This window comes from Kogia breviceps, chromosome 14 (genome assembly GCF_026419965.1).
Source record: "Kogia breviceps isolate mKogBre1 chromosome 14, mKogBre1 haplotype 1, whole genome shotgun sequence".
Lineage (NCBI taxonomy): Eukaryota > Metazoa > Chordata > Mammalia > Artiodactyla > Physeteridae > Kogia > Kogia breviceps.
The window spans coordinates 24,924,396-24,946,111 of record NC_081323.1 but is presented as its reverse complement, the minus strand read 5'-3'; the positions used below and the strand labels follow the sequence as shown (position 1 = coordinate 24,946,111).

At 52.7% G+C, this 21,716-nt stretch overlaps 1 protein-coding gene across 2 annotated transcripts; it reads right to left on the bottom strand.

Moving 5' to 3' along the window:
- Positions 1–550: 550 nt before the first annotated feature.
- Positions 551–21,405, bottom strand: E2F1 (E2F transcription factor 1). Of its 2 annotated transcripts, none has more exons than XM_059039067.2 (7): positions 19,173–21,405; positions 4,710–4,800; positions 4,131–4,350; positions 3,138–3,290; positions 2,308–2,422; positions 1,988–2,213; positions 551–1,860 (listed from the first exon to the last, which is right to left on the bottom strand). In XM_059039067.2, exons 1-7 carry the CDS (start codon positions 19,209–19,211, stop codon positions 1,613–1,615), a joined length of 1,092 nt encoding a protein of 363 aa, XP_058895050.1. In that variant the 5' UTR covers positions 19,212–21,405; the 3' UTR covers positions 551–1,612. The 2 variants fall into 2 exon arrangements, with proteins under 2 accessions (XP_058895050.1, XP_058895048.1); XM_059039065.2 differs by lacking the exon at positions 19,173–21,405 and adding an exon at positions 9,535–9,810.
- Positions 21,406–21,716: the final 311 nt, after the last annotated feature.

Below are 21,716 nucleotides of genomic sequence, written 5' to 3'. Positions count from 1 at the left end.
TGGTTTCTCTCAGGTCCTCAGGGCCCTGGGGGCCTTTGCCCATGAGGCCCTCTCCTGCTTGGTGTGTTCTTCCTCTTCCTCCTCAGTTAATTTCTTCTATCCTACAGCTTTAGGTCAAGTACCACCTTTTCCAGGAAGCCCTCCCTGATCCTCTCATTTGTTTGAGTCTCCTCCAGCAGGTCCTGAGAGCTCCATGAGGGGAGGGAACGTGTGTCCCCAGAACCTGACACGGAATCAGCCTGTTGTAATTATCTGTTGCATGTTTACAAATGTCCAGAAACATCTGGAAGGAGCATAGCAAACTGAACAGAGTGGCTCCTCTGGGGCTAGAAAAAGGAAGGGAGTTCATTTATTACTTCATCGGACCAGTTTTTAAACTAGGGTAAAAAAGGTGATGAAGCCTACCTTTCTTGGGGCGGTGAGGCTCAAATAAAATGAAGCCAGGCAGGGACAGGGAGAGGGAAGTAGAGAATGGGCATTTTCCCAGCAACCTTGACCTCTCCCACCCTCACATTTGCTCCTAGTACATAGTCCCCAAACCGGGCCCAGACATCATCAAAATATTTATTAAAACCAAAGCAGAGGGAACAGCGCTGTTAGGAAGGCAAATCAAAGTGCAGATTGGAGGGTGGGGCAGAGCAAGAAGTGGGGTGGAAGGGGCACTTCAAATGCCACAGGAGGGGCCCCTGTGGTCTGGGCTGGGGGGGAGGCCCTTCACCCCACCCCTCCCGCCCACCCTGTCAGTGAAGGTCCCCCACTCACCTCTCCCATCTCACATCCATCCTGGGGGCAGCTGGGGCCCTGCAGTGACCCCGTGGGGAGAGACCACCCCCTTGATCCACCCATGGCTGTCAGTCAGTCAGTCTGTCTCCCTCCCTCACTTTCCCAATAAATAAACCATTCAGGCCTCAGCTCCTTCAGAGTGGGGCAAAGAACAGCTCAGGGACCCCTGCCCTCGCTCAGGGGTAAGGGAGTTGCGGCATCAGCCCCGCATCCCTCCTACCCTTTGCTGATGCCCCAAGCTTGCCAAAAAGGCCTTGATAAATAAATAACGCTCCATTAAAGCTTCGATCAGAAAAACCTTTAAGACGACAGAAGTGCTCTCGCGGTCCTGCAAACGAGCAGGCCAAGGCCTCGCCACCCGGCCCGGTCAGCACGCAGGATTCTGGGGGCAGGTGGCCACCCTGGGCCTCATGGGGCCCCTGGAGCAAGGAGACCAAAAGTGCAGTTAGAGCCCCCGCCATGCGCACACATGGGCTCATGCACACACACGTGGACACACTGGGGCATGTTTTCAGTGCACACACAGATGTGTTCACCTTCATTCCCCGGTACATGCACACACACATGCTCACACACCACTCACCCCGTGTACACACGTGTCGGGTGTTGGGTGCATGCACATACACACCACAAACAGAATCCTTCCCTTCCTGGCTTGCTCAGCCTCCTGGCAGTAGCCAGACTCCAGAGCTAGAAGCTTCTGGAGGTAGGGGAGAGGGGTATAAATTAAACGCTTCCAATTGGACTAGAAGGATGGCCAGGGGCAGGGGCTCCAGGGCTGCAGAGACAGGGTGGGCATCCCAGGAGGCCCTGGTCCCCCTAAGCCCCGTCAGAAATCCAGGGGAGTGAGGTCCCCAAAGTCACAGTCGAAGAGGTCTCTGATGCCCTCGCCCTCCTCAAGGCCGAAGTGGTAGTCGAGGGCCTCGTGCGGGGGGGACAGGCTGATGAACTCCTCGGGGAGGAGGCCGGCGAAGTCCTCCCGCACGTGCTCCAGGAGCGAGTCTGCCGCCACCAGTGGGGATAGGCGGTCCTCGTCCATGGGGGCCCGCAGGCTGCCCATCCGGGAAAGCAGAGGTTCTGGGGAGACGGGGGAGCATCACAGGCCGGGGACACCCCAGCGGGGAGGGCAGAGGGGCTGTCACGCCTGCCCACCCACCCGAGAGAGGGGGCCCCACCCCACCCTGCCCACCCACCCTTCACCCACCTTGCTCCAGGCTTAGCAGGGACTGACTGGGATCCGTGGCAGGGGATGAGGGGGGAGATGATGGTGGTGGTGGCACTGTGGTGGCAGGGTCAGCTGCCCTGTCCTCCTCCCCGGAAGCTGCACCCTGGGACGGGGTCTTCCCGGGGCTGATCCCGCCCGCACTCTCCTCAGGGCACAGGAAAACATCGATGGGGCCTTGTTTGCTCTTAAGGGAGATCTGAAAGGTCTGGGTGAAGGTAGCAGGCAGAGTAAACTGAGGCTCAGCTAACTACCAGCCCAGCCCAGCCTGTCCTGGTCCAGTCTAGACTCCCAGGTCTCACCTCTGAGGAGTCCACGGCTTGAAGCTGGGTCTCGGGAGGGGCCTTAATCACCATAACCATCTGTTCTGCAGGGTCTGCAATGCTACGAAGGTCCTGGCAGGTCACGTAGGCCAGGGTTGGTGGAGTCAAGGACCACATGACCTTTGGCCTTTGGGGGCCACCCACCCAAACACCTCATAAGGCAGAGCCCATACCCGCTGAGTCACTCCTGTCCTCTGCATCTCCCACTCCAGGGCCTGGCACATAGCTGGCACTCAATCCTGTCTCATGCCCTTGAGCCTCAGTTCCCACATCTGTACAACGAGACCACTCTCTACCCATCAGATCTGAAGGTAATAATGGCTGCCTGCAATTTCATATAAATTACATAAATACAGGCTTGGTACTGAGAATTTACTCTGACCCATGACCTTGGTGTCAATTAGTAGTTATCTCCAAAATGTATAAACGTAATTTGGGTATTCACTTAAAAAAAAAAAGCTTATTTTAAAGTAAAGTTTCTATTTTTGTAAATAAAAGACAAATAAAAACTTATATCTCTAACCTTGAAGCTACAACCAGGTACCGAATCACTGTATTAAATAAATGTTTGTTATTGGTATCCTAGCTTTTCTTGTTTTAATCTGTGCAACTTTGGAATAGGATTATTTTCCCCTTTTACAGATGAAGCTGAGACTCAGAGTCACTTGTCCAGTGTCACACAGTGACTAAATGCTGGGCCAGGACTGGTATTCAAAGCCAGAACCCTCTCCTGAATCCAGGGCCCAGGGTAGCCTCTCTATTCCCACTTGGATGGGGCCACGGTCACCCTCCAGGCAGTTCAAGGATATCGCTGGCTGTCAGCATCCTCGGAAAGCAGACGCAGCTGCGTGGTGCAGATGTGGATCAGGTGGTCCAGCTGCCGCTCGCTTTCCTGCAGTTGCTGGAGGTCCTGGGTCAATCCTTCAAGCCGCCCACCGATCCCCACTGCTGCATGGCTACCTCTGCCGGCAGGCAAAGGGAGGGTTAGCAGCTCCCAGCCCCTCTTCCCAGGAGGCGTGACCCTCAGAACAGTCTGCTACTGCCTCTGTTGTGTATGACCCAGGCGAGCCCTTGCTCCTCTTGGCCTGGCTCCTCAGCTGGGAAACAGCAGAGGGCTGAAGCTGGGCTCCAGGGCAGACTGGCTGGGTTCAACGTCGGGTCTGAATGTCTGTGAACACCCATGTGTCCCTCATAGGGGGCTGGATAAGTAAATGAGGGCAGACATGCCGTGGTATACTATGCAGTTGTGTAAAAGGACAAGAATGCATTAGATGCAGACATGGAAGCATTTCTTTTAAGTGAAAAGAAAAAAATGATGTAGAATGGAATATCTACCAAAAACTGAGGACACAAATGTGTCAGAGAAGGGAGTAGGATGACCGGGGAAAGAGGTGAAAAGGAAAAAATAAAATAAGAATTAACAAGAATAAAACAGCTGTGTTAAACAATCTCATCAATGGCAACAGAAACCAGAACAATGGTCACCTGGTGGTATGAGGCATGTGGACTGTCTGGGGAGGGGCACAAGGGAATTTTCTGGGGTGCTGGAAACGTCTCTTATTCTTATCCAGATGGTGGTTACCCAGGTGAAGAAATATGTAAAGTTGCATTAAGCTAGACAGGTAAGATTTGTGTTCTTTCGTGCATCTATCACCTCATGAAAGCCAACTTTTCTCTCTAAACCTCGGTTTGCCCAGCAGTAAGATGGTGATCTGGGCAGCCACAGTGGGTATCGCTATCAGCTCCTCCGGGCTGGCCTGGCCCCGGGCCTCCACCCACCCTCCTGTTTGGCTGGTACCTACAGCCACTGGATGTGGTTCTTGGACTTCTTGGCGATGAGCTGGATGCCCTCAAGGACGTTGGTGATGTCATAGATGCGCCGTTTCTGCACCTTCAGCACCTCAGCTGCCCAGTTCAGGTCGACGACACCATCGGCCGAGCGGCTCAGCAACTCCAGGAAGCGCTTGGTAGTCAGATTCAGCGATGTTTCATAGCGTGACTTCTCCCCTGGGGATTTCACACCTGGGGGCCAGGCAGGGTAGGGTCCCTCAGCACCACCCCCACCCCCCAGCCCCAGCCAGGCTCTGGAGGATGGGGCTGGGGGGCAGATGGCTCCTTCCCCTTGGTGAGGCCAAGCAGGGAGGCCCTGTGGCGGCCTGCCAACCACAGCATTCCTCTTCCGGCCGGGGAACTCCCCACCCCCCAGGGCTTGGGGAAGCCATGCCAGGCGGCCACTCCAGCTGCCCCTTGGGGCCCCCAGAGGCCTGGCTCAGGGCCAGGCCTAACAGACCAGAGCTTAGTCTGCAAGCATGTTTGCCTGTCCACACCTCCCCAACCTGGGTCCAACCAGGAGGCCTGCCCTAGCCAAGCTCGGGGGGTACCTTTTCCTGGGTGGCGGCCTCTGCCCCGAGCTGACCCACTGCTCTCGGCCAGGTACTGATGGTCAGTTTCCAAGTCCAGCCTCCGCTTCACCTACGGCAAAAACAACGGGAGGATGCCCAGTAACCAGGAGAGTGGGGCCACTAGAGACCTGGCTGAGGGCCTGGTGCTCCTGGGCCGCCCCCTGCCTCAGTCTCTCTCCCAGGATGCCCAAGTGTGTGAGTGAAGGGGAGGTCCCAGGGGACACAATCCTACCCCAAAGGACAGAACACTCAACTGGAAGGCAGAAGTTCAAGCCCCAGTTCCACCACTACCTTCTTGGGGGCATGTGGTAGTTTGCAAATTTTTTGAAACTCCTCCTTTCAAAAGATGGAGCCTAATTCTCCTCCCCTTAAATATGGGCCAGATCCGGTAACTTGCTTCGAATGAACAGAATATGGTGGACGTGTGTCACTTCTGAGAGTGGATCATACAGGCACTGGAGCTTCCTCCTTGCTCTCTTTATTGGATCATTCACTCTTGGTGGGAGCCAGCTGCCATGTCATGCAGGCACTCAAGCAGCCCAAGTGGGAAGGAACTGAAGTCTCCCCCCAACAGCAACACAGGTTAAGCTCAGAAGCAAATCCTCCAACCCTAGCCATGCCTTCCAACGACTGCAGCCGGGCCAACATTTTGGCAGTAACCTCAGAAGAGGCCCTGAGCCAGAAGCACCCAGCTAAGTCACCCCGGAATTCCTCACCCCCAGAAACTGTATGATAATAAATGTTTGTTGTTTTAAGCCATTAGGAAACAGGTCCTCTGAGTAAGTCACTGCCTCTCTCTGGTTTCTGACTGTGAATATGGTAGCACAGTAATGGCCCCATTTTACAGATGAAACAACTGAAACCCAGAGAAGCTCACGGTCATACAGGCAGGAAGTGGCAGAGCCAGGAGTCCTGCCCAGATGCCCTCTGATTTAGTTACACCACTCAAGGATGGAGATTGCCCTGAAGGTCTCACAGGCATCTCCACTGCATCCTGATGTACCCTCCCCTCCCCCACCCACAGGGTTTCCTGAGCTAGAACCTGGTTCAGCCCCACCTGCTGCTCTCATCACATCTAGCTGCCAAGATATCCTGTCACCACAGCTACCAGCACCTCCCACCTGGACCAGCTGTCTTCCCATTGGTCTCCCTGCCTCCATCTGTCACCCTCCACCTTAGTATCCTCATCTGTCACCAATTCTCCACAAGAACTTCTGCTGAGACATCTTTCTTCACAAACCTGTGTCTCCAAGCCTTAGCTCATGCTGGTCCCCTCCCTGGTTTGCCCTTGCCTCCCTCCCTCCTAATTCACACCAACGCTTCCCCCTCTGTGGGCAGGCACCTTACCCATAACCTAAGCCATTCCGATCCCACAAGAGAAACTGAGCCTCTTCTCCCTCAGAACTGCCTCAAACCCAACCTTTCCCCACATGGTCTCTCGCTACAAATTTCTGCAGATGCGTTTGTCTCACCCAGAAGCCAGGGAGCCCCTCAGAGGCGGGCACTGGGTCCGAATAGTCTCTGTACACAGGGTCTGGGCATCAACAAATGTTTGCTGAATGAACCACCCCACATGCTGACGGACCCCGACACTCCCTCTCACGCACACACTCATGGATTCCCTCAGGGATCCGTGGATGGAAGAGCTAACACGCGCTGAGTGCTTCCTGCGTACTGAGCACCGCTAGGTAACCGCTTTACCTGCGTGCAACCATCAAACCCTCCAACCATCTTGCAGCAGGTGCTCTGAGGACTTCCACTTCCTGAGGAGCCTGCCCCTCGGAGAGGTCACATAGTGAGAGGTGGAGTCAGGATCTAAACCTTAGTGGGCTGGGCAGAGGCTAGTCTGGAAGCCAGGCCCCCTAAAGCCGAACCAGAATGTACCCCCTCTCCAGCCTTGCCCCTAGGGCCTGAACCCTAGTATGCTCCAGCCAACCGCACCCCTTGCCTCCTTCCTGCTCCCCATAGGGGTGCCCACCCTGAAGGCAGATCAATGCCACACTCTAAAACAAGGGCTCAAGCAGATGGATGCCCATTTCTGCTGCTCTCTAGAGATGCAGGCACAGGGACCCAAAAGGCAGGGGTGAAGACAAACAAAACATTGGTGAAAAAATCTGGATGACTCAAACACCTATCCATGGGAGGGGACACAAAAACTGGTTCATCCAGCCTCTGGAATACCACGCTACTGTCAAGAAGGACTGAGGCAGGTTGACACAGAAGCCTCCCGAAGACATATTGACAAGAAAAACATAACGCAGTGCATTTATGTGATCTCTTGAGGACAAAGAGCTCATGAAACCATTTTCTCTGGTTCAGTTTCTATTACTGTAGAATCCATTTCAGGGGTGACCTCTGTATGGGAGGGAGGACCATGAGGACCATGTTGCCTTATCTCTAAAGTGTGGATGATGTGCTGTTGGAACATGGACATAAAGGAAAAACTTCAATTTCTAAAACTTTAGAAAAAGAAAGTTGTCATAACCACCTTAAAAAAAAAAAAAGCAGGCTCAGGAGAAAAAAGGAAAAATGGATGGGGTTGGGATCTTGTCCCCCTCAACTTTCTAGCCTTTTAACTCTTTTTCTATAGTCAATGTGTATTATATTTAGTTTGTTTTTTACCAGCCATGACGACAGGGTAGAGGTGGACAGGAAGGGACAGGAGGAATGGCTGAATTGCACACAGACTTGTATGCAGGAGGTACTCAATGAATGCTCACTCACGCAGAAGCTTAGCCTGTCACTTGTTTCAAGGACTGCCCCAAACAAATGCTAGAGCAGAGGGTCAGTGGAGGCCATAGCTCAGATGGCCAGTGGCTACCCACAGGTACAATGTTAGAGGGTGTTGGATGGCAAAAGCTGGGCCTATGTTTCTGGACTTCAGCTCCAAGACCGCACCAGCCCTCACCCCTGCCCACGGCAGAAAATGCCTACTGGCCCTTAAGTACTGTGAGGGCAGAGGCTCCTTACTTGCCTGTGCCTAGAACCTCACTAACAACAGTTGAATGAATGGAATGCTCAGGCCCAGTGAGGCTGTCCCTGACACCACTGGGGGTGGAGCAGAGGGCATATGTCCTCAGCCCAGTTCCTGGCTGTCCCTCTGAGCCTGAAGTTCAGTTCCCCAAGGGCAGGACCCACAGCCCTGGGCCCGCTAGGTACCTATCAATCAGCTAAACTGGAGGCTACTTGTCCAGGCCCCAAGCTGGTACCCACAGGGACAGGTTGCTGGGGTACAGGAGATGAGCCAGATGGCCCACTCCTGGTACAACTTCCATCCCTCTCACTCATTAGGAGGAAGGGACCCTGGGCTTCCTTCAACCTCTATTAGCATCTCCAGTATGCAAGGCATCCCAGCAGTTAACCACTCAGGAAATCTGGATTGGTCCCAGCACTCACTAGCTGACTTAACTAGGGAATGTTCTAACATCTCTACGCCTCAGCTTCCCTATCTGTGAAAGGGGAAGGTTGTTGAAAGGGTTAAATGAGTTAATTGGGTAAAGTGTTTGGCACAGGGCCTAATACACAATACAGTCTCAAAACAATGGTGCCTGCTATTATTATTAGCATCTCGGTGATTCCGGAAGGAAGGCCACACTGGGCAAGGGGCCAAGGGGGTTGGGGGAACCTTGCCGGGATGCCTCAGGGACCAGCTGCCACCCAGGCCATCAGCAGTTGGGCAGCTTCCACCTCCTTGCCCTGGGCCCTGCCTCCTCCCACAACTTGCTCCAAGCCCTATGCGGAGACCCCATCCTGCCCATCAATGCCTCACTTTCACTCACAGGTTGTGCCAGTCAAACTGGTCTCCACGCCCTGTCCTGGAGCCCACAGGACCAAGCTCCAGGGCTCCACTCCCTTCTCCCCCTGTAATTCAGCCGCTTCTTTTGGGCCCCCTAGTCTGAACTGTCTTGAGCCTCTTGCTGCTCAGGGAGCACTTTATCAAGGCATCTCCCTGGGGCATTTACTCTCTCCTGGCACTGGGGGCCCTCCTCTCCAGCTCCCAGAGGCCCAACCCACCCAGTACTTCCACTGGGGCCCAGGGGTCTGCCTGCCTGATTAATGGGGTTCCATGGCAACCAGGGTCTGGGAGGGTGGAGGATGGCAGATGGAAGAACAGGCAGAGGGAGGGGTCAGCAGCTGGCCCAGCCACCCCGCCCCTGCAGAGAAGGCCTCCCAGCCAGGCGGCCTGTCCCCAGAGGCCCGGAGGGCCAGGCCTGCACCTGGCAGTCCAGCATCGAGGCAGGAAGGAGGGTCTCCCCAGTGGCTCTTCCATGGTCTGGTCCCAGGACGCCCCCCATGACCTCCCTAAGCAGCCATGCCCACCACCCAGACACACGCTCTGGTCTGAAGCCAGCAGGCCTCAGTTCAAATCTCACTTGCAGCCTTGTGACCACGGGGCAAGTCACTTCCCCTCTCTGGACACAGTTCAGATGGGCACAGTGACAACACCGAGCTCACAGCATGGATGTGAGTTTTAGCTGCCTTGAAGTCTGCCAGAGACCTGGCATGCAGTCAGCGATAGCTGAATACACGTGGGGCCATTATTATCACTGGGTCTGACCCTCGAGCGTCTCTGGCGAGGAAGCTGAGGCCCAGAGCACAGAGCAGCAAACAAGGACTGGCCCGAGGTCACCCTGCACCCCGGGGCGGGGCCCGGAGGACCAACCCAGGCTCGGCACCGCCCAGCCCGGGCGCGTCAGCCCACCCTCCCCCGCCCCAGCTGCCGCCGGGCCAAACACCGCGCCCCGCCAGGGTCTGCGCGGGGGTCCAGGTAGCGCAGTCGGCCCAGTGTCCCTGGTGTCCGTACCGGCGGGCGGCCGAGCGCGGGGCGCGGCGCGCTGGGTGTGGGCCGGGGCGCCTGCGGCGTGGCGAAGAGCAGCAGGTCGGGGTCTCGGGGCCCGGCGGCGGGCGCGGCGGGGCCGGCGGGGGCCGGCGGGGCGCTGGCGTCCTGCGCCGTGGAGATGATGACGATCTGCGAGGAGTCGAGCAGCCGCAGCGCGCCGGCCCCGAGGAGGGCCTCCAGCGCCGGCGCGCAAGGGCCGCCCGTGGGGGCCCCGGCCACGGCCATGGCGCTCACGGCCCGCGCGGCCCGGGTGGCAGTCGGCGGCGGCGGCGCGGGCCCATGGCGGCAGGCCGAGGCGAGGACTCGATCCCGCTCCGGATCCCGCTCCGCCCCCGGCAGCCGCTGCCTGCAAAGTCCCGGCCACTTTTACGCGCCAAATCCTTTTTGCCGCGAAAGAGCCACGAGCCGCCGAGCGCTGCCACCATTGGCTGTCCGGACTGTGACGCAGGCGACGGCGACGGCGCCTACTGGCTGCAGCGCGCCGGACCTGCGGCGGAGGGCGGGACGGGGCGGCGGCGCGAGGCGTCCCGGCCAATCTCAGGACGGGGCGCGCGCAGGCTTTGTCGGGGCGGTGCCAGGAGCGTTCGCACTCCCCGCCCCCAGAGGGGATGACCCCTGTCCGAGGAGGGGGGCAGCCAACCGCTCCCCGACCGACCCCATCCTGCTGATGCCTCTAAGTGGAGATAGAATGTCCGCTCTGCATATCTCACAGTCAGCTGACCCCACGTGACCCCCAGAACCCCCACCTGTGGCCCCAGCACACTCAGGTCAGATCTCTAGAAACTGCCCCTCCTCTTTTCTGGGTTCTCACCTCCAAAACCCCAGCCACATCTCCCTTCCTCAACTTGCCCCACCAATGCCATTCACTTTCAAATTCTGCACCCACCCTATCCCTCTCACCCAGAGTCCAAGCAGAAGATGGGGAGGGATGTCTGACTCAGTGCAGCTTGGGGCTTTTCTACAAGCCCTCCTGTAGCTGGAATCTCTTCAACATCCTATGCACAGCTTCTGCTTAAACTGATTCATTCACTCATTCATTCAACAAACGTTTTGAGAGCCTGCTCTGTGCCCCATTCTTGACTCCTGGCCCTAAGGAACTCACAGTTTAGTGAAAAGGGGAGGAGGGAAATAGAGAGGTAACAAATGTTTAGTGGAATTTCCACTATTAAAGTAATTCCAGGGGGCTTCTCTGGTGGCGCAGTGGTTAAGAATCCGCCTGCCAATGCAGGGCACACGGGTTCAAGCCCTGGTCCGGGAAGATCCCACATGCCGCAGAGCAGCTAAGCCCGTGGGCCACAACGACTGAGCCTGTGCTCTAGAGCCCACGAGCCACAACTACTGAGCCTGCGCGCCTAGAGCCCATGCTCCACAACAGGAGAAGCCACTGCCGTGAGAAGCCCGCGCACCACAATGAAGAGTAGCCCCCACTTGGGCAACTAGAGAAAGCACACGCGCAGCAATGAAGACCCAACGCAGCCAAAAATAAAATAAATAAATAAATAAATTTTAAAAATAATAATAATAAATAAAGTAATTCCATGTTAGATCTAACAAAGGGAGAAGGTGAGTGTGCTGAGCATGAAAATGCATTTAATCCAGAGGCCCTGGGACCTCTCCATCAGCCATTTCTCATTGCTCAGGTCAGCTGATTTGACCAATATTGTCCTCTCCTCTATGCCAGGCTTTGTGCCAGCACTGAGGGCAGAGATGTGAAAGGTTTGATGATTTCTATGAACTTGCCTGCCATCTGGTGGGGATGACCCATCAAAAGAAAAAAAAAAGTAGGTAAGACGCAATCAAGAATGAGATCCCTAGGCCCAGCATAAACATCACTTCTTCCAGGGAGCCCTCTGCTGTTGGAGCTAGCTCACTTCCTCCATTGCCCAGCCTAGCCTCTGTTCTAGCACTGAGTACACAATGGATTTCTCTATCTGCCTCCCCTATCAGACTGGGAGCTGCATTAGGGCCTCTTCCCAGCACTAGCCTGGTCCAGAGCAGGTGCTGAGAAGGGTTATTAAAGAAATAGAGGCTGATGCTAGAGGCTACCTGGAATGCAATGAGAAGGCCCTGGTTCTCCAAGAGTAGTCCTTAGGCCCCCGGTTTCAGAATCACCTGAGTGCTTGCTAACTATGGGCCCACCGCAGCCCTGCCAACTTAGAATCTAAGTGCCTAGGAATCCTCATTTTCACATGCAACTCCCCACCCTGATTCCAGGTAATTTTTATGCACGTTCATATTTGAGAAAAAATTGGTATTCCTGTATAACCAAAATGTATGGGGCAGCCTCAAATTACAGCCCCCTGTGGACATTTCTTAGCCTCAGTTTCCTCATCTGTAAAATGGGCTTATTGGGCTTCCCTGGTGGCACAGTGGTTAAGAATCTGCCTGCCAATGCAGGGGACACGGGTTCGAGCCCTGGTCTGGGAAGATCCCACATGCTGCGGAGCAACAAAGCCCGTGTGCCACAACTACTGATCCTGTGCTCTAGAGCCCGCAAGCCACAGCTACTGAACCCACATGCCACAACTACTGAAGCCCGTGCACCTAGAGCCTGTGCTCTGCAACAAGGGAAGCCACCACAATGAGAAGCCCACGCACAGCAACAAAGAGTAGCCCCCACTGGCCGCAACTAGAGAAAGCCTGCACAAAGCAACGAAGACCCAACACAGCCAAAAATAAATAAATAAATTTATTTTTTTAAAAAAAGGGGAGGGTGCTTATTGCCCTGGTGCCTTCCAGGGTTGCCAGGTGGATGAAAAGTATAGATGTTTTATAAACTATGAGGTGGTTTAGGAACGCAGCAGGAGTTTCCTAAGCAGTTTGTGAAATTACTCATCGCAAATCCCAGACTATGTCAGCACTAGAGGGGACCAGAGAGACTAAATAAGCCTCTCACTTATGGTACAGAAGGGAAAACTGAGGCCCATTCAGAAGTGAAGCCAGCCAGTGATAGAATCTGGCCAACATGGATTCCCAACCCTGGGCTTGGCCTGTCCCCCTCCTCTCTCCCTAGTTAGAGAAGCTCCCATAAGAATGGTAGGTCTCATTCTAAATAGCCAAGCCAGATCCTGACAAGAGGGTGAGAGAAGCCAGCAACATTCCCACTCCAAAGGGAATTTCCTTCCTTCACACATTCCCAAAGGGTCTCAACAGCAGTAACATTCACTCTGTAAAGCCCTCTCATGCCCAGTAGTCATTCAACAAACATTTATCGGGCACCTGTTATGTACCAAGCACTGTACTGGTTGTTGGAGAAGGAAGACAGATACTACTGCCCCATTTTATGATGAGGAAACTTGAGACCTAAAAGGCATGAGCTTACCTAGCGGATGAGAAAGCTATTATTCAGGATCGATGAGGCCAAAGCCAGGGGTTTTTCAAAGCCCTGCCCTGCCCAAAGTATTCAAGTACACAACCTCCCAGGTAGAAGCAGGTGCCCTCCTTCCCACAATCCCTCCTGTCCTGCTGCAGCAGAAAGGAGTGAAGAGCAGAATTCCCAATGTGAAATCCAGGAAGAGATACGGGCCTTCTGTATCTATTAATACCCACTTGAAAACAGCAAAGGCCTGATAGATAGAGCCTCTTGGCCCCAAGCCCGACAGATCCTGATAAGGCTGTTCTCAACAGTTCTCAGGCTGGTAGGCTTCCAACAAATCCATAATTACTGGGCAGCCACTTCCACTGATGATCTCCTTTCAACCTGATACTCTCATAAGTGAAGCTTGTTTATCCACATGGTGCGTGATGGAGGCTCAGAGAGGGGCACTTGCAACTCAAGGTCACACAGCAGAATTGAACAGTCTCCCACTGTAAAACCCAGGACCTGCCCTTCATACCTACCACCCTCTGTAAATACCCCAGAACCAGGCTCAGGGCTGTCAAGATTATAATGTGTGGTTTACAAAACATATTATGGTGGATAGTGGCTTAATTAATAGGTGCTGACCTCCATCACCACCATCACCAACTTCTTACTCCAGAGGAGTCCAAAGGCGTGGAAGCTCCTGGGCCCACAATCCTCCACCTGAAGACATCTTTCCAAGAGGCAGGATGGTAGAGGAGTGATAGCACGGGCTTCTAAATCAGGTGGATGTAAACCGGATTCCGAGTCTGTGTGACCTTGGGCAAGTCAATTCACTTCCTCTGAGCCTCACTGATTCAATCCACAGATATTTACTGAGCATTTACTATGTGTCAGATATTGTGCCAGGTGCTAGGGAGACAGTTGGAAGCCAAACACTCATCTCTGACACCTGGAGCCCACAGTCCAGTGGGAGAGTCAGAATTATTTCTATGTATCTACACAATATGCTCATTAAGAAGTTTGACAAGCGACACGAATAGTTCAAAGCTATTTATTCCACATACACTACCTCCCCTAAACGTACATTCATAGCTTAAAAAAAAATCTACAAACATGAACATCCCATTATAATAAGGAGAAATGATTCTGTCGTGACTTAATTTTATTAAGGGGCACAGAGGAATCCATTGTTGAGTTCTGGCAGAAGGAGGTGGGGAGTTTTATGTCTGCAATGTTACATTCATCCTGAATGATCCCTTGTCACTACACTGAATTGTTTGACTGACGGTTTACTGTCCCTGGAGTAAACCGTCACTGTGCCAGTTCTAGCTGTGTCTGTCACTGTGCCAGTTCTGGCTGTGTCTGAACACAGGCCTCTTACCCATTCGGGAGGCTGTCTAACATGGGAGCAAGCCTTGGGAGTCAGGCAGACCCCAACCATGTGGCTTGGCCAGATGGGTAAGTGATTTACCCCACTGAAGACCTTTGCTTGCCTCATCCGTAGAACAAGGGGCAAAGGCTCCTTGACAGAATGGATGTCAGGGTTAAATGGGAAGACAAGACAAGCAGAGTTTGCAAACTGGCACAGGTATGATTTAATTTACCCAGATTATTTTTTCCTGAATTATGAATTAGTTTAAAAAAATTTTTAATTGGGAAATGCTATATAAAAATTCAAATATCTGGCTTTAACAAAAAGCCAGTAATATCTGGCAATTACCAGGCAGGCCATCAGGGTGCTGAGCAGTTGCTGTCCCCCATTTAGCCAGAGCCTTGACCCTCCAGGCCACAAGCGTCCCTGCCTGGCTTGCCTCACTCGGTGACCTTACTTGCCCTGCCATTCTGGGTACCTGGGTTTGCAATCCCTGATGCCTGTGCCTGGAACAGAGTAAGCAGCCAATAAATGTTAACTACTATTAGTGACATCATTACAGCAGCAGCACAGCTCCTCTGCTTTGTGGGTAGCTAAAGAGAAGATATGCACGTGGCAGAGTAGGGAAAGTGGGTGTTCACAGGGCTTGGTGCCAGCCAGCAGCTGCCTGGCTGTGTGGCCTTGGCCAAGTCCTCGGCCATTAGCTGGTCCATATGTTCAGTGGGGGTGGGCCAGAAGGTCCAAGGTCAGTGGAAGTGGATAGGCCTCTGGTTGATAGGCGAGCCTCCTTTCCCTCAAGCCCCCATTATCGCATGAGCTCACGCTCTGGGGACCCCTCTCCTCTCCAAGGCTTGCCCAGTGCCTCTCCCCTTCTCTCCATCACTCCAGCCTCTGTGGAGAGATTATGCTTTTCCAAGGAGAGGGGAGAAAAACAGACACAGTGGCTATGCCTCCCCTGACCGGCGTGGAAGTGAGGGGGTGGGGAGCCCTTAGAGCAGAGGAGCTCTGTTTTTTCATCTGTAAAATGGGGATGGTAATAATAATGATAATAGTGTTTACCTGATAGGGTTGTTGGGACATTAACTGAGTTATTACAGTGCTTAGGGCAGTGGCTGGCACATAGAGAGCCCTCAATAAATGTCAGCTGTTACTAAGAATGAAAGATGAATCACTGGAGCAGCTTGCCTACATCTCCTCCTGATTTTTCCAAAAGAGAAAAGAAAAAAATTCTTGTTAGGCTGCAGAACAGGAGAGTTTTCAAGCAGCAATCCTTGCACTGCCTCCCAAACTCTATTAGGTTCAAAGACAGGAAGAAAAATACATTTGGAGGGCAATGAAGTGGGTAGATGAGACAATCCCATATTCCACTGATCCTCAGACTTTTTTAAAAAATTAGTTAATTTTTAAATTTTTTTGGCTGCACCATTCAGGAATCTTAGTTCCCCAACCAGGGATCGAACCTCTGCCCCCTGCAATGGAAGCACAGAGTCTTAACCACTGGACCGCCAGGGAAGTCCTCTCTCAGACTTTTCTTTTCATATTTAACATCTCTGAAATTGAAGCGCATCACACAATCAGTGGCATGTCCATATTTAGTCGGCAGCTCTTTTCTTTCTTAGCGGCTCAAGATAACGTGCCTCATCTTGGATGGCGTCTTAGAAGTCAGGAGATGATAAGGTGAATGAAGAGCGCAGGGCCGGGGCCTGCCCCGTCAGAGGCCCTCATTGTTCTCATCACCTCCAGCCTCACCAGCACATTTGAGGCTGGCCATGGTGGAGCGAGCCGCTTTTCTTTCTTTTTCTCGTTTTCTCTCTGACACCTGCTGACCTGCATTTGGCCTCCGGGTTGACAGGCACATGGCAAATGCGGTCAGGGAGGGGAGTAGGGAGAGCTCAGGATGAGAAGAGAAAGGCTTTTTATCATATATTAAGATATTCAGAGAGCAGGAGCCAGAGATATTCTCCCCCCCCCTTTTTTTTTTAAACAACAACAACAAAAAAATGCCTGCTGGAAGCCGGAGTTATGTATGTGCCAAACAGGCCAGGAAACCCAGCAGGCCTCCTGGAGCTGGCAATGAACCGAAACAGGGGCATTGTGTCCAGGCCACTGGCTGGCTGAGGGGCATTGTTAGGGTCTGGGCCTGTCTGGGAAGAGGGGGGCAGAGGAGGCAGGGGGAGTATGTTCCCATGACTCCCTGGGGAGTAACAACAATCGGGACCAGCTGGGAAGCTCGCATGCCAGGGGCCCGGTGGGCGGGTGGCCGCCCCCAGAGGGGCAGTGGAGGGCTGCAGGGGGCTGCGGAGGCGAGGCGGGGGGCAAGGTCAGGGCCTGTTTCTCAGCTGGGGGCGTCATTTGCTACACCCCTCTCTCTCACCCCCACCTCCCAAAAACCCTGGGCCACTGAGGTGCTCTCCAAATGACACGCCAGATCTGCCCACTTCTCTCCACCCCGCAGCCCCACCCCACCCCCGACCCGGTCCAGGCTGCCATAGTCTCTCACCAGGACCACTGCCTGGCTTCCTCACTGGATCCTTGCTGGCAGCCTGGCCCCCTACATTCTGTTCTCCACACACAGCTCGAAGGATCTTTCCAAAATGTAAATCATATCACATCACTCTCCTGCTTAAACCTGCCAAAGGCTGCCTGTCACACTTAGAAAAAAACCCCAAAGCCCTCACTCTGACCCACGAAGCCTGCCTGATGGGCCCAACCAGCCTCCGGCACTCCGTCTCCAACACTCCAGGGAGCCCCCGCCTGGCACTCTGTCCCAGCCACACAGACCTCCTGCCAGGCCCTGGGATGCTGTCAGCTGTTCCCCCCTCAGGGCCTGTGCACTTGGCAGATCCTCTGCGGGGTACACCTTTCCTCTACATCTTTGCATGGCTCGCTCCTCATCATTTGGGTCTCAGAGCAAACAGCATCTCCTCAGAGAGGAGGAGGGAAAAACAGACCCTGCCGTTCTCCTCCCAAGTCACTCTATTACAGCGCCTGTACTACTGACTTCCTGGCATCTACCACTCTGAAATGACCACATCTGTATATTCATTTGTCAGTTTTCCCTCCCTGGACGGTAAGCCCCAGGTGAGCAGGAACTGGCTTCTTTCATTGCTAAATCCTAGCCTCCCTGGACTTCCCTGGTGGCGCAGTGGTTAAGAATCCGCCTGCCAATACAGGGGACACGGGCTTGATCCCTGGTCCAGGAAAATCCCACGTGCTGCAGAGTAACTAAGCCTGTGCACCGCAACTACTGAGCCTGCGTGCTACAACTACTGAAGTTCGTGTGCCTAGAGCCCGTGCTCCGCAACAAGAGAAGCCACCATAATGAGAAGCTCGTGCACAATAACAAAGAGTAGCCCCCACTCACCACATCTAGAGAAAGCCCGCGTGCAGCCAAAAATCAATCAATCCATCCTAGCGTCCAATATCACCAGGTACCTAGTACCTAGCAAGAACTCAGTCAATATTAGCCATTATTTTTACTATTCCTGTGCTCAGGGCTTGGTAAACAATGTCAGCTGTCACAGGGGCAGGCTGGCAGGGTCACTCTCAAGCAGGAGTTCTGAATCTGCGATCCATGAACCCAAGTTCCATGAACTTGAACAGGAAAAAAAATTATACCTATATTTTCATTAGTCTCTAACTGAAATATAACATTTCCTTCAATTTTAAATGTAGGCAACAAACCAGAGGCCAATTAGCAGCAACCTGGGACTTTGTCTCCAAGAGAAATCACAGCTATTTCCATATCACAGCTGCCGCAGGGATCTTGAGATACTATTTATGCTTATTGCACCTGTGAAATCGTGGTAGTTTTGGACCTGCCACTAGATCTTGTTATCTAATGTGTTAAAAAAAGAACACACATCACAAGGGACTTCCCTGGTGGCCCAGTAGGTAAGACTCCATGCTCCCAATTCCCGAGGCCCGGGTTCGATCCCTGGTCTGGGAACTAGATCCCGCATGCCACAACTAAAGACCCTGCATGCTGCAACTAAGACCTGGTGCAGCCAAAATAAGTAATAAATAAATACTTTAAAATTTTTAGAAAAAGAACATACATTATTAAATCACAAATTTAAAAAATATTTTGATAATTATTTCAATATTCAATATAATTTTTGTCTTTTGTAATCCTACTTTATTTTATGGGTTTTAAAAACACCATTCTTGAGAAGGGCCCATAGGCCTCACCAGATGCCAAAAGGGTTCATGACCCACATAAAAAAGACACCCTAAAATGGAGTGTCTTAAAAGAGCTGATGTGGGGAATTTCCTGGTGGTTCAGTGGTTAGGACTCCTCGCTTCCACTGCCAAGGTCCCAGGTTCGATCCCTGGTCAGGGAACTAAGATCCTGCAAGCCGCGTGGCCAAAAAAAAGAGCTGACGTGGTCTGACCTTGAACCCTCTCTCAGCTGATGTACAGTCCACGAGGAGAGGCTGAAGGGGGAGCCCAGAAAAAGCAGCGGGGAGCAAGGTTTCTGACAGAGACACCATGACCTGCATTTCAGTGCTGCCTGGTCCCATCTTATTTATGAAATCATGAGCACACAGGCCTGTAACAGAAAGCAGGGAGCCCTCTCTAAAAGCAGTAGTCAGAAGACAGCCCAGCTTTCCCTCTGTCCTCTAGCTGGACCCCTGCGGCCTCCAGCTCCCAAGAGTGAGACCCGTAGGAGGCCTCTGGTTAAAATTAACACCCTCTCACCCAAAATGCTTTTCAAGGCTGAAAGAAGACATCCCCCATCCCTATGAATCTGGTACAAGACAAGGGGAGGAAAAAACGTAACATTTCTTTTTATAAATGCCCTCTAACTTGTCACAGGAAGCAACCCATCTGAAGTCACAGACTGTTGGCTCCAGGAGGTGGGGCACTGGTTTAGGAGGGTGTCAGGTTTAAAGCCTGATTCTCATAAACACAAAACACACTCACGGGAGTGGGAGAAGCGAACAACGTGGACAGAAACGCCATCTCCAGGATCCTTTCTGGAGTCTGCGAAGTGGAAGGCGGGAGCCACGAGCATCCCAGGAGGCGGCTTCTTGGCGCCTCGGCCTGTGAATCATCGCTCTCACATCGGTTCCCTGAATGACCTCTGATGTGGGAGTGCAGCAGCAGAAGGGCCCCAAATTCACTTCGATTTTGTGCTTCCCCTTTCACTTGGAGTTCTGTGGGCCTGAGTGCTGGGCGTCATCTACGACAAGGCTCGGGACACCTAGGGTGCTTCGTGCTGATCTGCCCAAGATATTTGGGGACTGGAGGGTGGAGCTGTGGGGGACAGGAATTGGCTCAAAGAAAGGACTCACTTTTTCTTTTTTAATGATACTAACATTGATTTTTTTTTTTTTTTTTGGCCGCGTGGCTTGCAGGATCTTAGCTCCTCCACCAGGGATTGAACCCGTGCCCTTGGCAGTGAAAGCACAGAGTTCTAACCACTGGACCGCCAGGGAAGTCCAGGACTCACTTTATGTCAGATTATTGATCATAGAGAAACCAAACATGCAGAGGACAAGGAGGAAATGTCAAAGAGTTCTTGAGATGACAGTGCAATGTACAAGTTTCTTAGAAGACAAAGATGGGTGGTTGTGCAGAGAATGTCTCAGGAAGGCTGTATTAGAAAGTGCTGACAGGTGGGGGCCCTGGCTGGGGTGGAGGCAGGTAGGTGGAACTGGGGTGCAGGGGGAACTTGATTCTTCCCTGTTACACACTTTTTGTAGCACTTAAATTTTGCACTATGTGTATGCGTTATTTTATTTTATTTTTTTTAACATTTTTTTTAAATGTATGCGTTATTGAATAAAAAATTTTGTTTATAGCTTTGCATTGTCAAGAGACCTCATAGGAATGTAGCAGGTGCTTAATAAATACACGTTAAAACACTGCTGTTTCAGGAACTAGCATTTATGGAGCACCTACTGTGTGCCAAAAGCTCTCCGGTAATCCCCATTTTCCAGGTCTTGCAGAAATGGAGGCTTGGCTAGGAGGGAGCTGAGTGGGGACTCCTCCTAGGAGCCAGGGCTCTGCGCCTGCACAAGGACCACACTGCCTTCCCCCTGGAGTGAGCAGTTGGAGGCACCAGATGCTTTGGCAGGATCCAGAGAGATGCCATCTGTGAGGGGAACCTATTCTTACAGAGCAGAGACAGTGGGTAGTGGAGCTGGCCAACCCCCAGCGGCAGTGGGGGGACATCAGGAGGGCAGGCAGCCAAGGCTTTTACCTTCAGCTGAGGGTGGGTAGGACAGGTTAAAAAAGCAAGCTGTCTGCAGTCCTCAGGGTCATGCTTTCTTTTACATTTGGTTGATATGTTGGAAATGAAAGCAAACCTTTATCGAGTGCTTACTTCATATGCTATCATATCATTTAATCCTCCAGACCACCCTATGAGGTGTGCGCTATTAGAATGCCTATTTTACAGATGACAAAACGGAGGCCCAGAATGGTTAAGTCACTTGCAAGGGACCAACGAGGCTGGAACTGAGCCCAGACCCTCTGGCTCCAAAGCTTATGTCCTTAACCACCACTTGTGCTGCCTCTCAACTCGCAGCACCAGAGGCCAGTTTTAGTTTGGGTTCCCCTAATCGCAGACCCCAAGACGAGGATTTGAGTGCAAATGGTTTCCGTGGGAAGTGGTTCAAAGCGCTGGTAGGGGCATGAGGAAGGGAGACAAGGAGGAGGTGTCATCACACAAGTGACCACTGTGGGCAGCCAGAGCTCAGTCTTGCTGGGGTATTCTGGCAGCCAGTGTGGAACGGGCACCTCAGAGTTATCCCAGCCAGTGATAACTGGGGGAGGGGTGCAGGAGTGGGGGTAGTCATCAGTCACTGGTTGAGGGCTGCTCCCAGGATGTGTCAATCCTCTAGCACTGCAGGTCTGCTGCAGGCTGGCAAAGCAGGTGCCAAGAGCAAGTGAGGAGCCCTCAGGCAGAAAGATTCAGGGTGGCAGTTGGGTGGCTGGTGTGCACTGAAGTGGTAAGTTAGACAGGATATGGGTGGGGCACCGCAGCATCTGCGACAAAGCCCACTTGCTGATGGCCACCCTTTCCCCTCCTCATAACCTTGGGATCTCATTCAGCCTCCACGGAGTGAACTAGGGAAACGTCAAGATCCCCTCCTCCAGGCCTGCAGTACAACACTGTGCCTGAGAACATGCAGTTAGAATCAGACCAAATCCCACCTCGATGACCTAACAGCTCTGTGACTTAGTTTCTTCCTTTGTCACATGGGCTACTGGTTGGCCCCATATCATTCCCTACCACCTTGTTACTCAAGGTGTAGCTCAGAACAGCAGCAGGAGCCTGCGAGAAATACAGAAATCTCACGCCCCACCCCAACCCCACTGAATCAGAATCTGCATTTTAATAAGGTCAGTGACTCACGTGGATATTTCTACTAGTAATTTTCTTTTTTCTTTTTTAAAAATTAATTAACTTTTGGCTGCTTTGGGTCTTCATTGCTGCACGAGGGCTTTCTCTAGTAGCGG